This window comes from Melanerpes formicivorus, unplaced genomic scaffold (assembly GCF_026170545.1).
Source record: "Melanerpes formicivorus ecotype bairdi unplaced genomic scaffold, bMelFor1.0.p_v2 SCAF_33, whole genome shotgun sequence".
NCBI lineage: Eukaryota > Metazoa > Chordata > Aves > Piciformes > Picidae > Melanerpes > Melanerpes formicivorus.
This window is the reverse complement of record NW_027142385.1, coordinates 7,316,546-7,330,449: the sequence shown is the minus strand read 5'-3', so window position 1 is coordinate 7,330,449 and position 13,904 is coordinate 7,316,546. Positions and strand designations below refer to the sequence as shown.

General features: G+C 59.1%; 1 protein-coding gene across 1 annotated transcript in view; it reads right to left on the bottom strand.

Moving 5' to 3' along the window:
- RALGDS (ral guanine nucleotide dissociation stimulator) overlaps positions 1-12,436 on the bottom strand; it is a 64,061-nt gene extending 51,625 nt beyond the window's left edge. Inside the window, exon 1 of the mRNA XM_068155928.1 lies at positions 12,305-12,436. Within this exon, the coding sequence (XP_068012029.1) occupies positions 12,305-12,322 (18 nt within the window). The 5' untranslated portion in view covers positions 12,323-12,436. The remainder of the gene's footprint in view (positions 1-12,304) is intronic.
- Positions 12,437-13,904: the final 1,468 nt, after the last annotated feature.

The following is a 13,904-nucleotide window of genomic DNA, read 5'->3' as shown; positions in this document are numbered from 1 at the left end:
AGAAGCCTCCCCCTGGTATCACCTTACCCCGCTCCTGGCAGCCAGGGAAGCCCCAGCACAGCCACTGATTCCTCTTCATTTCATTTTGCACTGGAGCTTTATTGTTTCCTGCAGCTCCAGCTGAGCAGATAAAGGCCATCATGGGACCTCACTGCTTGGCAACCAGTACTGGGAGAACTCTGTTTTCCAGTAGGAGTCTTGGCAGGAGAAGAGCAACTGCAGGGCAAATAGATTTGTGATCCCCCTGCTGGGTGCAGCCTGCTCCCAAGGGCTCTGCTGCTGCCCCCCAGGCACAGCCTGACTCCTGCCCTGGGAAGTGCACCCAGTCCTTCATGGAGGAGGGCTGAGAGGTGTGAGCAGCCCCAGCTGCCCTGCTTGGGTGTGTGAGGGATCGTGCCTGGAGCTCTCCACAGGTGCTGCAGGCTTCAGTGACAAATCCACAGAGCCATAGAAGGGGAGAGCTGGAAGGGACCTCTGGAGATCACCCAGTCCAACCCTCCTGCTAAAGCAGCATCACCCAGGGCAGGGCACACAGGAGCACATCCAGATGAGGCTTGGAAGCCTCCAGAGAAGGAGCCTCCACAAGCTCTCTGGCAGCCTGCTCCAGGGCTCCAGCAGCCTCACACCAAAGAAGTTAAACCTCATGCTGAGGTGGAACCTCCTGGGTTCCAGTTTGCATCCACTGCCCCTAGTCAGGACACCACTGAAAGGAGCCTGGCACCTTCCTGACCCCCACCCCTCAGGTACCTATAAGCATTAATAAGATCTCCTCTCAGTCTTCCCTTCTCCAGGCTAAACAGCCCCAGGTCTCTCAGCCTTTCCTCACAGGAGAGATGCTCCAGTCCCTTCATCATCCTCAGAGCCTCCACTGGACTCTCTCAGTCCCTTCATCATCCTCAGAGCCTCCACTGGACTCTCTCCAGTCCCTTCATCATCCTCAGAGCCTCCACTGGACTCTCTCAGTCCCTTCATCATCCTCAGAGCCTCCACTGGACTCTCTCAGTCCCTTCATCATCCTCAGAGCCTCCACTGGACTCTCTCAGTCCCTTCATCATCCTCAGAGCCTCCACTGGACTCTCTCCAGTCCCTTCATCATCCTCAGAGCCTCCACTGGACTCTCTCAGTCCCTTCATCATCCTCAGAGCCTCCACTGGACTCTCTCCAGTCCCTCTTGAATTGGAGAGCCCCAAACTGGACCAAATACTCCACACATGGCCTCACCAGGGCAGAGTAGAGGGGGAGGAGAACCTCCCTCGACCTGCTGGCCACACTCTTCCCCATGCACTCATGCCCAGGAGGATCTTAGTCCATGGCATAAGCATCCAGCTTGCTCCAAGAGCCAGTGACCAGCCTCTCCCACCACGCTGGTCACTTCCACACACCAAGTGACTCAGGAGGGTGAAGGCCACCTAAGGAAGGCTGACTCCAAGGCTTGATGCAGTCCAGCATCAAAGACTTCCACACAACTGAAGCAAACTCCCCAGCAGGAACAATGGGAAGTTTGTTTGTCAAAGGAAACTGCAGCTCCCAAGCCCACAGCATCCTGCTCTTGCCTGGGAATGCTGCTCTCCAAGAGAAAGGACACAGAACTCGCTGCTGTGTTCTCACTCTGCCAGGCTGACAGGAAAGCAAAGAGGAAACAAAGCTGCCTGAGGAGTGAAAGGCAAATGGAAAAATCCCAGCAGCTCTTCCCCTTTGATGCTTCTCAGCATCAGAAAGAGGAAATCTGCTCCTGGAGGCACAGCAATCCCAACCTGCCAGCAGCCCTCTGAAGAAAGCTGCCATGGGGAGAGGCCTGGGGGGAGATTTGGAGAGGCAGGGGCAGGGCACAGGTGTGGAGAGGGAAGCCCCATGGCACTTCCAGGAGACCAGCAGCAGGCAGAACACTGAGTGTGAGTTTTCCAAGCCTGTGCTTGGATTCAATGATTCAGAGGTTGGGTTGGGTTGGAAGGGACCTTAAAGCTCATCCAGTTCCAACCCCCCTGCCATGGCCAGGGACACCTCCCATGGCCAGGGACACCTCCCACCAGCCCAGGCTGCTCAGAAGCCTCATCCAGCCTGGCCCTGAACACCTCCAAGGAAGGAGCATCCACAGCCTCTTCCAGTGTCTCCTCACCCTCACTGTAAAGAATTTCCTCCTCATCTCCAGGCTAAATCTGCCCCCCTCAAGCTGCAGTCCCTTCCCTCACCCCGGCACAAGAAGCCCTTCTAAGAACTCCCTTAAAGTTCTTTTCCAGCCAAGCTGATTCCGTGATCCTCAGTGAAAACTGAAGGCACCTTGGCACCTTCCTCTGTGCATCCCACTTGAAATCCTTTCTCCCTTGTCCCAAATGAGTGAGGAGACCAAACCCCCCCTGGCTGCACCTGCAGCCTTGCTTTCAGGGTGCTGTTTGAAGCAGCCTCCCGTGGCTCCCTGGGAGCTACTCTCGGCGAGGACACAACTCACCCCCGTGGAAAGCCCATCTGGCACCCAGCACCCTGAGCTGCATCACCTCCCCTGCTCCCCAGAATAGACACATATGCAAAATTAATTTGCAATCAAGCCCCTGTGAAGCCTGAGATGCCTTTTAATAGGTGCAGAGTAGCAATTACAGACAGGGAGCCAGAGCCAACAAGCCTTCAAGGGCGGAGGGGGTGGGGTGGGGGGGAAGCCAATTAGTGTTCCTGGGATTCCTCCACACATTCCCCACTTGAGGGATTTTCAATTTCCACTCTCCCCTGGGAGCTGAGAGAGCACCCTGGGAGCCAGCACCTCCCAGTGGGGAGGGGGATGAGGGAAAGATCAAAATCATCAGTTCCAACCATTCCCTGACTCCACCAGGGCCACTGCTGCACCACAGCCTGCATCTGATCCCGCAGCTGCATGGCTTCCACATACCCCCAGGGATGGGGAGACTCAACCACTGCCCTGGGCAGCCTGCTCTAGTCTTTGAGAGGCTTCCCCATGGTATCTAACTCTGCCAGGGCCACTACTACACCATGCCTGGAGCACCACAGCTGGATGGATTCTACATACCCCCAGGGATGGGGAGATTCAACCACAGCTGGATGGCTTTTCAACACCCCCAGGGATGGAGAGATTCAATCACTTCCCTGGGCAGCCTGCTCCAGTCTCTGAGAACCCTTTGAGAAGCTTCCCCATGGTATCTAACTCTGCCAGGGCCATTATTACACCATGCCTGGAGCACCACAGCTGGATGGCTTCTGCATACCCCCAGGGATGGAGAGATTCAACCACAGCTGGATGGCTTTTCAACACCCCCAGGGATGGAGAGATTCAATCACTTCCTTGGGCAGCCTGCTCCAGTCTTTGAGAAGCTTCCCCATGGTACCTAACTCTGCCAGGGCCACTACTACACCATGCCTGGAGCACCACAGCTGGATGGCTGCTACATACCCCCAGGGATGGGGAGACTCAACCACTGCCCTGAGCAGCCTGCTCCAGTCTCTGAGAACCCTTTTGGTAGAGAGGCTTCCCCGTGGCCTCCCCCTCTGTGGTCCCCACGATGTGGCTGTGCTGGAGCAGTCTCCATGGAGACAGTCACTGCAGCAACGGGGACCAGAGGTGCAGCTCATGGGGATGCAAATGAGACTGAGGACCTCCTCTCCCCCACAGGGCAGGGATCATCAGGTAGCTACACTCCTCCTTCCTGCTTCCAAGCCCACCTCCCTGCAGCAGCAGGATGAAAGAGCTCTGCTGCCTGTGCTCCAGCTGCCTCATCCTGCTCTGGAAGTGCTTTATCCTGGTGACATCAGTCCCATGGGAGCTGGAGACACGGAGCTGGCAGGGCGGGCAGGGCGCCGGGAGCGAGCCCAGCTCCAGGCTGTCATGGCAACAGTTGACTGAGTTTCCATAAGCACCTTCCCCCTGGAGAGAGGGACAGGCTGGGGACACCAGCACAGCAGCCAGCCCCCAGGTGCCCCCGGGCTGGGGAGCCTCAAGAAAGGACACCCACTGCTCCCCAGCAGCCACTGCACCAGCTGCTTCCCCAGGGACTCCCTCCCCAGACTGACCTCAGGGAGCAGCTTCCCACTCCCCTCATGCCCCAAGTATCACCACACTGCTGGAGGGCAAGGAGGACAGACCCCTGCAGTCCACAGCTGCCCCCAGCACCCCTTCCTAGTTCATCCCAACACTCATCTCAGTTTCCCACCAGACTGAGCCCATGGACACAGTCCAGAGAGCTGAGAGGCTGCTCCCTGACCTCCCCGAGGGCTGTGGCCAGACCTCAGCTCTCCCAGGCCTGGCCCCAGCACAGCACAGACGTGCAGCCCATCATGGAGGGGGCTGCAGCCCCCAAACCCCATCCCCTTCCAGTTCTGCAGCCCCCCAGGGGCTGGGAGCCTGCTGGATGTGGGGGATGGCAAGTTGTGAGCTCCCTCTGCATTGCACGGATGAAGAAGCCACCCTTCCAACCCTCTGCAGACACCTCCTCACAGAGAGAGGAGGGGGGAGCCCCCCCAGGCATTTGCAGAGTGATTCCTGCTCTCAGCTTCTTGGCCAAGCCACCACTGTTGGGTGGAGAAAGAGAAAGTGCTTGGCCCAGCAGCAGGGCCATGGGAGCTGGGCAACACCATCCAGCACCCTGAGTGCCTGTGTGGTGCCAGGCTCTGCACCCACCAGCACCTCTGCAGCTGGACAAACACCAGCTGGCACCGGTGGACCAAGAGCATCCTCTCTCTGCCTTTGCAGGAGGCCACCCCAGCAGGGGAGGTGGCACAGCACCGCCCCAGGGCCTGGCCACACAGCCAGATGGATGCCAATGGGATGGAGCTGAGCCCCGGGGGCCACCATTGATTTCTGTTGCCTAACGACAGGAAAGCTTCACAATCCTATTAACTAAACAGCCTTGCAGGCAGCACTGGGAGCGCTGCAGAGGGCACTTGCACGAGCAGCCAGAGCCACCCAGGGCAGTGCCCACCTCCAGGAGGTGCTGGGTGACTTCACAGGATGGCAGGCACTGGAAGGGACCGCTGGGGATCAAGTCAAACCACCCAGCTACAGCAGGGTCAGCACCCAGGCAGAGATGGAGGCTCCATCACCTCTCTGGGCAGCCTGTTCCAGTGTCCCACCACCCTCAAAGTGAAGAAGATCCTCCCCATGAGCTTCCTGTGTCCAAGCCTGTGCCTGTTGCCCCTTGTCCTGTCGCTTGGCACCACTGGAAAAAAGACTTCCAGTACCTGAAGGGGGCTACAGGAAAGCTGGGGGGGGACTCTGTAAGGCTCTGTGGTGATGGGGCAAGGGACAATGGTTTGAAACTGATTTAGATTGGACATCAGGAAGAAGTTCTTTACCATGATGGTGGTGGAACAGGATGGTGGAACAGGATGGTGGAACACTGGGACAGGCTGTCCAGAGAGGTTGTGGATGCCTCATCCCTGGAGGTGCTCAAGGCCAGGCTGGGTGAGGCTTTGAGCAGCCTGGGCTGGTGGGAGGTGTCCCTGCCCACAGCAGGGGACTGGAACTGGATGATCTTGAAGGTCCCTTCCAACCCAACCCATTCCATGATTTTATTACCTGGTTAACCTGAGGAGGGTCTGCAGCAGTGGGGAGATAAACACCTTTCCACCAGCAGAAATGCCCTCCCCAGCCTGTGGAAGCATTGATCAGTCATCTCCCCTTCCCTTCCCTTTAATTAGCTCCTCACACAGCACTGCAAATTGCCAGCCCTGATGTTTCCCAGGGGGGGTTATGAGCTCAGAGGCACAGGATGGGCTCTTTGTCAGGGGACACACTGCAGGCTCCCCCCCAGCCAGTGCCATGCAGCAGGCTGGACACAGCTCCCCAAACCCAAACCCAAACCCTTCCTCCTTTTACTGCTCATCCCACAGAGGGGGAAATAAACTGCCCACCATGAGCACTGGGGAAGGAAGGTACTGAGGGATTCCCTTGCACTGGGCTAAGGCTGTGGGGTCAGGAGGTCTGACTTGCAAGCCCCACTTGCCCCAGCCTTGTTGTTCTGGTGCCACCGAGGACAGCAGAGCCAGCAGAAGCGCCTGCCTGTCACCATGGAAATGCTGAACAGGAGGGTTTGAAGCCTGCTGAGGCTTTCAACCTCTGCCAAGCACAACAGGGCCCTCAAGCAGCCAGGAGCAGTGAGCATTTCTATGGGGAGGAGAAGGAGGCAGCTAATGTGGGACTTCTCCCAGGGGAAAGAAGAAGCCACCCAGGGAAAGGACATCCCCCTGCTCCTCCAGCCTCCTGGTGTGCAGCCCCCAGACCTGCCCCACAGCTCAGGCTGCAGTGCTTTCCTGGCCCTGCACAGCCAAAGCTCCTGCACACCTTCACCACCACTGCCACGGGAAGCCTTCTGCATCCCCTCCCACCAGGAGCTGCCCCTTGGAGAGCAGCCCAGGGCTGGCTGTGTTCCTCTTCCCTGAAACCCAGAGCAGAGCACACAGCAGGAGACAGCCTGACCAGGCCCTGGACCTTGCTGTGCCACCTTGGCCACTCCTGGCTGTTTCTCACACCGCTGCCACCTCCTCCTCGGGAAGCAGAGAGCCAGGACTGCAGGGGACAGGGCACCGAGCAGCGTGGGCAGGAGACACAGTGCTGCAAGGTGGGAGCCAGGGAGAGCAGGGCAGGGTGGGGTGAGTGGCTGCCCAAGATTTCAAAGGGGCCTGCAGGCTGCCCTGTGAGGTGACCCTGACCTCCCCCATCCTGTGCCACAGGCAGCACGGAGCCAGGAGAGTTCCTTTGGCCCCTGCAGGGTTTGCTTCCTGCCTCCGGGTCAGGCAGGGTGCTCAGAGCAGGGCAGTGGGAAACAGAGTGGGAAGTGCATGGAGGAGGGAAGATAAAGAGGAGCAGAGGATGTCCTGAGGGTGGAAGCCAAGACACAGCCCCCAGGGCCATCTCAGCCAGCACATGCCTCTGGGGGAGGCTGCAGGGAGGCTCAGGTGGCCACACTGTGAGTGTGGCAGAGCATCGCTCCTGAGGCTGTGCTGACAACCTGCACCACAGCTGCACATCTCTGGCAGCACCAGGACTGACCTCTCCTAACAGCACTGGGCAGCCTGCATCAAACCCCTCACTCACCTCTCCCTGCTCCTCTCTTTCCTCTCAAGAGCCTGCAGGAGGGTGTGGAGCCTTATCTGGGATCTCTTGACATCCCAGAGCTCTGAGGCCACATCCAAAGCCTCTCTGATGTTTTCCAGACCCTCCACAGGAGCAGAGCAGACCAAGGGAAGGTTCCTCCACCCCTCTGAGCTGCAGCAGGCAGGTGATCCATCTGGGCATCACTGCACCCCTTCCTCCCCTCCCAAACCCCTTGCCTTGCCTCCTTCCTTCCTTCCTTCTCCCCATCTTTGAAGTGCCTCCAGGCAGGGTGGTGAAGGACTTTAGAGCAGCCCTGCAGTATCTGAAGAGGGCTACAAGGGGAGGGACTTTTGGCAAGGGATAGGATGAGGAGGAATGGCTCTGAGATGGAAGGCTAGACTGGAGATTAGGAAGAAATTCTTTACAGTGAGGAGAGGCAGACACTGGAACAGGTTGCCCAGGGAGCTCATGGCTGTCCCCTCCCTGGAGGTGTTCAAGGCCAGGCTGGACAAAGCCTTGAGCACCCTGGGCTGGTGGGAGCTGTCCCTGCCCACGGCAGGAGGTTGGAGCTAGATGCTCTTCAAGGTCCCTTCCAACCCAAGCCATTCTGTGGTTGTGTTGCTGCTCCAGGGAGCATTCCACATCCAGCAGCCCCAAGCAGGGCAAGGCAGGAGCCCAGGGGTCAGGCTGCAGCACAGCTCAGCAGACCCAGCAGCGCCGGGGGGCTGTGAATCTTGGCAGGGGATGAATTCCCACTGCACTCCTGGGCCCTCCAGGGAGCAGGAACTCTGGCCTGGAAGCCTGACACCCCCCAGCACGCCACCACCAAGCAGCCTTTGACGTCAGCTCCAACGTTGTCTTTGACCCAAGGCCAAAACTTACAATGGAAGGGAGGGAAAAAAAACAGCACAGAAAAATCTCCACAGGGACACCCTGCAGGGAGCCTGCTCCCAGGGGCCCTGGGAGACAAAAGGTCCCCAAGAAACCAAGTGGCTCACAGTGCAAACCCCCAAGGAACACAGCTGGGTGAACCCTCACCATGGGTCAGGCAGGCTGGATGGACCTGGGCAATCCCAGCAGGGAAACCTCCTCACACCTGGAGGCTCCAGCACTGCCAGAGGATCCTGCAGCACCTGAGGGCTGACTCCAGGCAGAGCAAACTGGGGTATCTGTCTATCTGGGGGCAAACTGGGCAGTTATTTGTCTGGGGGCACCCAAAGAGCTGCCTGCCAGCAGCTGCCACAGCCCCTCCTGGCTGCCCAGCACTGCTCCAGCCACTGGAAAAGCAGCTGAGCACATCCAGCTGTGGATGCTTTTAAATATCACCACACCAACACCAACACCGTGGAGGTGGCAGCCTGGAAGCAGCAAAAGCACCTCTCCAGCCACCACTGATGGCAAGGTCACAGCTAGGGAAAGCTGGGGGATGGGTTGGCAGTGGGAAAAGCACAACAGGCAGCTGTGGCTCAGGGCTTTCATTTCACAGGAGGAAGCAGTGATGGACGTGGCCCTTGCTGGAGGGTCTCACAGCAGGCCCACAGTGGCTTTGGGGTTGCACCTCAGGTCTCCAAGGGCAGAGCTGGCTCTCACTACTCATCACCAAGCTCCTCCAAACAGCTCCTCCTGGGTGAGCAGGATGCAAGCATCAAGCTCTGCTGAGCAGTTCTGCTGCCCGCAGCAGAGCCCAGCTTGGGCTGTGCCAATGATCTTGGAGGTCTCTTCCAACCTGGTTGATTCTGCGACGCCTGCCGTGCCTCAGCTTCCTCACCACTGACCCTTCTCAGCTCTGACGACAGCAGACACCAGCAGCTCATAGGGAAAACAACAGTGCCACCTGCTGCACAGCCCCACTTGGCCCCGAGCGGCTGGACAGCCCCTGGCCTGCCCACGCAGGGCTCCCACCGCTCACAGCAGCATGCAAAATGCATCCCCAGCCAGCACCAAGCCAGGCACGGAGGCAGCAGCAGCATCTCTGCAGAGGGAAGGCAGCCCTACAGAAGTCCTGGTGGCCACTCTCAGCTGAGAGACTGGGGACAGCCTCTGGTTTGCACAGACAAGCAAAGGACAGCAAGAAGGGGAGGGAGAGCAGGGCAAAAGAGTGTCCCAGAGCCATTTAGTGACCACAGTGTGTGAAGGAGATGGAGGAAGACACCAAATAAGCAAAAGCAGGTAACAACCCCTCTCCTCCATCAGGACCCTGCAGGTGAAAAACATCTACAGGCAAGGGGAGGGGGCAGAGACAAACAGCCCCCAACACTCCCAGACTCACAGGGTTGGGAGGGACCCTCAAAGATCATCTTGTCCAAGCATCTCGAGTGTCTCCTTTGGAGAGAACTCCCAGACCCTGGCAGTAGAGACCATGCATGTCCTCTGTCACCCTATCACTCCAGGTAGTGGCAACACCTGGGAGCACAGGGTCAGCCCCAGAGAGCTCAGAGCAGTTTGTTTGCCCCCTCCCCAGCCCAGCAGCTGTGGGCAGTTGCCAATTAAGCCACCCCTGCTCCACAGGTGACTGTGGTTTGGTGGCAGGTGAAGCAGTTTCTCTGCTCGGGGAGCGTGCTGGCAGCCTCCCTGAGCCATGTGTTGCTATAGCAATGGGAAAGGTATCAGAAGCACAGCCAGCATCGATTGATGGATAGCACAGACTGCTTGAAAGATCACCACACAAAGTGAGGAGGACCCCTGCTCCTCGAGTGCCAGCAGCTGGGCTCCACGTAGGGAATGGCACAGCCAAAGCACTGCAAGGAACTGAAAAGCACAACCCCAAAGATGCCCTGAAAAACCTCTCCTCTCTTCACACACACACACACACACAGAGAGTCCTCTCCAAGCAAACTGACCCTGAAGATGAACTGCACTGAGCTACAGGATGTCAAATCAATCACTACAGCATCCCAGAGATTTATTCTGGAGCCTGCAGCAGTCGCTGCATCCTCTGCTCACGTCTCACCAGCCCTGTCTGCAGGCGCACGCAGGCAGGAGTGGGAGCTCCAGATGGAGCAGCTGAACCACGCTGAGGAGGGACTCTGCATCTCTCCACCCCCTTCCTCCCCGGCCCTGCTGCCAGCTGGGCTCTCACTTGCCATCACTTGTTGCCAGCTCGCCCTCCTACCCGCAGCAGCCCCCACCAGGAGTTAACTCCTGGCCGTTGGAGTCGCTCAGGCACAGCTCTCACGGCAGATGACACAGAGCCAGCCCCGCTCCAGCCTGCACTCAGGCACTCTGCCTGCTGCCCTCAGCCAGCCCAGAGACTGCTTGTCCACCATCTGCTCCTTTCCCCAGCCCAAACGGGCAGTAAGGGAGAGGAGGGATGGAGTGTGAAGCGCTGGGAGCTCGGCTCCAGGCTGGGAGGCTCCTGCTGCCCCCAGCTCACCTGCAAGGTCTCGGTTCCTTGCAGAGGAAGCTTTGCTTTCACATGTCAGGACGCCCTGCACACCTGCAAGCAGGTCAGAGATGAAGGAGGAGGATCTCCCTGTGTTTGCTCAGCATATTTACTTTGCAGCACTCTTGTTTTCCCAGTTGTTTGTGTGGGTCTTTCCCTTAGCAACCAAGGAGAGGAACATTTATGAGGCATGAAAAATGTTGCTGCACAGCCCCAAGAGCTGGCAGGGTGCGGCCACAGCTGGAAATTCCTCTGAACTGGGAGCCACAAGGGGCTTGGGGTGCAGTTCATCCCAATCTTGAACAGCAAAGTCCTCCTCCTCTTCAGGCAGGAGGAATGGAGGCTTCTACGCTGTGCTCTCCGCCACAGCATCCACCACACAGAACCCTGTGCTTGGAGCAAAGCCCTCCCCGTGCCTCAGCTTCCCCAAGCACAACGTGGAGGGAAGGGTAAGAAGTGGAGGGAAGGGTAAGAAGTGATGGGAAGGTTAAAGCCAGGACCTTAATGCAAAGCTCTCCACAGGAATGCAACCTGCATGCCTCAGCAGGGGAGGCTCAGTTCTGGACATCGTTTCTAGACAGTTCTGCACCCATCTGGGTCTCCCAGCAACATTATTGTCTCCAGTCCACCCCCAGTTGTCTCCAGTCCACCCCCATGGTGCCAGAGTATTCTTGTTCTTGACCCCTTGCCAGGGTCAGGATCCAATATTTTGGTTGCCAATTCCCTTTTCCAAGGGATGAGCCACGATCCAGCACTGGGGCATGCTGGCACTAGCTGCTGCCTCACACACTTACCCCCAACAAAGCTAATTTAGTGCTCTGTTTACAGGGCTGGAACAAAGCAAAGGAGGCCCAGACCAAAAGGACCTACTGGGTGCAGGGGGTGGCTCTGGTATGCACATTTTCCAGTCCAAAAATGGATCCCAGCTCACTTTTCCATCACAGCATCAGCCCTTCCCTTTATTCATTCTGGGGTTCCCAGGAGCCATCGCTGCCCACTTACCTTCCCACCACCCCCACAAGGGCAGCAGCACAGACCTCCCCCTTCCATTCCCTTCTCTTCCCTTCCCAGGGTTGATATCAGGAGGGGAACACAAGAAAGGAAACAGAAAGGGCAAAGTCCGAGGAGAATCAGGAATAAAGAGAGCTACTTCCTGATGAGGCACCCCCACCCCCCCAAAATTTCAAGCCTTTGCTTCATCCTCCCTTACCCCCAAAGCACCAGTGGGTTTGTGAACGTGGAGCATTTGCTCACCTCTCTTCAATTTCAGTTCGTTTCGCCTCATGAACGCCCCATGCAGAGATAAGGAACCTCCAGGTGCCACTTGGCCTGAGCACTGCAGCCCTGACTGGCACCACACGCAGCAGCTCACAGCCTGCCAGCAGCTCAGGAACGGCTGCAGCATCGCACCGGCCGCCAGACCCCATCCCAAACTGTCCTGTTTTCCTTCGCAACCCTTCATCCCCACTTCCACTGGCCGCACTTACCCATAACACGGCCAGAAAGCAAAACAAACCGACCCCCTCGGCGGTAAAGCTGCCGGTTCTGCTCTGCCCAAGCTCCCGCAGCAGCGCAGGGTCAGGGTCGCTGACACCCACGGTGCCCTCCGCCACCCGCAGGCAGCAAGGGACGGACACCTGCAGCCACAGACCCCCCGGGACACCCCCGGCTGAGAACGCCCCTCCCTGGCACGGCACACGCATTAGTCACCCGTGGCGGACACACGCGTGGGCTGCCCTGAGCCCTTCCCGGTCCCCCCACCCCGCCGCGGGTTGCCGGAGGGGACCGAGCGGCAGCTGCGCACCGGAGCCGGGGAAGCTTTGGAGAGCTCCGAGAAAGTGCTCGGGGGGCGGCCCGGAGCCGAGCGGGGGAAGCGCGGAACTCACCTGAGTGTCGATCATCATCGTGCCCCGCTCATAGCCGCCGCCGGCCGCGCACGGAGAGCCGCTGGCCCCCAGCTGCGGGGTCCGCGCTCAACACCGCTCCGCGCTGCCCGGCGGCCGGGGCCGCACCGCGCCGGCCATCGGGCCCCGGGGAGCCGCCAGCGCGGAGCGCGGCCGGGAGAGCCGAGCGCGGGGCGCCACCGAGCGGGGCGGGGGCGGTGAACGACGCTGCCGGGAGGGCGGGGGCTCGGCTGGGCTCCGCCCCGCCTGGCCGCCCCCCGGCCCCGGGACAGCGCCAGCAGGTGGGGGCACGGCCGCGGGAGTGAGGGCAGCCTGCACGGGGACCCGCAGGCCGGCGCCTCTGGGTTTGCAGACCAGCACCCACATGCAGACGTGGGCAGCTGCGCCGCTGGGTGCACGCACGGGCACCTCGGGGTGCACAGACAGGTACCCGAAGCCGTGGGTGCACACACGGGCACCTCGGGGTGCACAGACAAGCACCACCGTGTGCACACAAGGGCACCTGAGCCCCTAGGTTCATAGATGAGCACCCACACCCACGGGTACACACGAGTCCTCACACCCCTGGGTGCCCCCCAAGTGCCTCTCCAGGTGCAGCTGGTGCCTTGGGCACCCTTAGCTCTGTTTGGGTGGGAGGAAGTGGGTGCTGTGGGTGCCCCATAGGAGAAGCAGGAGCCACGGAAAAGCAGCTTGGAGGCCTGGGCAGGGACCACATGGAGCTTCAGAGGGGTTTGGCTCGGTGCTGCTGCACAAGCTATAAATAGGAGCAGAGCTTCAGGGCAGAGCCACGGGTCAGTTGCTGGGTGAGATCCCCCTGCCTGCGCTGCTGCCAGGCTCTCCCCCCACAGACACCTCAAATGAGGCGAGCCTGGCACCCTGCAGCCAGCTCACAGCCATCCACCCCTCTGCTGGCTGCCTCCTCCCTGCTCAGCTCAACACCCAAAACGGGGCCACAGAAGGACCCCAGGGAAAAGCTGCTGGAGGTGTGGGTGCCGTTGGTGTGCTGGAGTGTGGAGCTGGTGAGCCAGCGGCGCTGAGCCAGCAGGGTTGCCCTGGAAACAGCGAGGCTCCAGTACCCACAGTTTATATTTATGAGGCTGATGACATCTGCCATTGCAGAGTGATGGCAGGAGAGGCAGGAGCTGAGAGGAGGCTCTGTCCAGCCTCTCCACGGCCGAGGGCACCTGGCTGCTGTGATGCTCCCACATCAGGGCTGCAGAGACAGCCACTGCGCCCCAGGGACCTCAGGGGACACCCATGTCAAGCAGCAGAGTTGCTATTTTCTCATTTGAATTCCCTCCTGTTCTATTTTCCCTTCCCCCTTCCCCTCTCCCTTCCCTTTTCCCTTTCCCCTTCCCCCTTTCCCCTTTTCCTCTCCCTTCCCTTTCCCCTTCCCCTTCTCCCTTCCCAACAAATCCCTGTGGGATCCCCAAGGATGAAACACACAGAGAGCAGCAGCTGCTCTCCAGGTGAGTGACAGTGACACAACCAAACAATTTAGGAAACAAAACCCATGGAAGAAGTAAATTTAGGAAACGGGTGGGAGGGGGGGTGGGGTGTGGAAATAACCCCAAACTTTGGC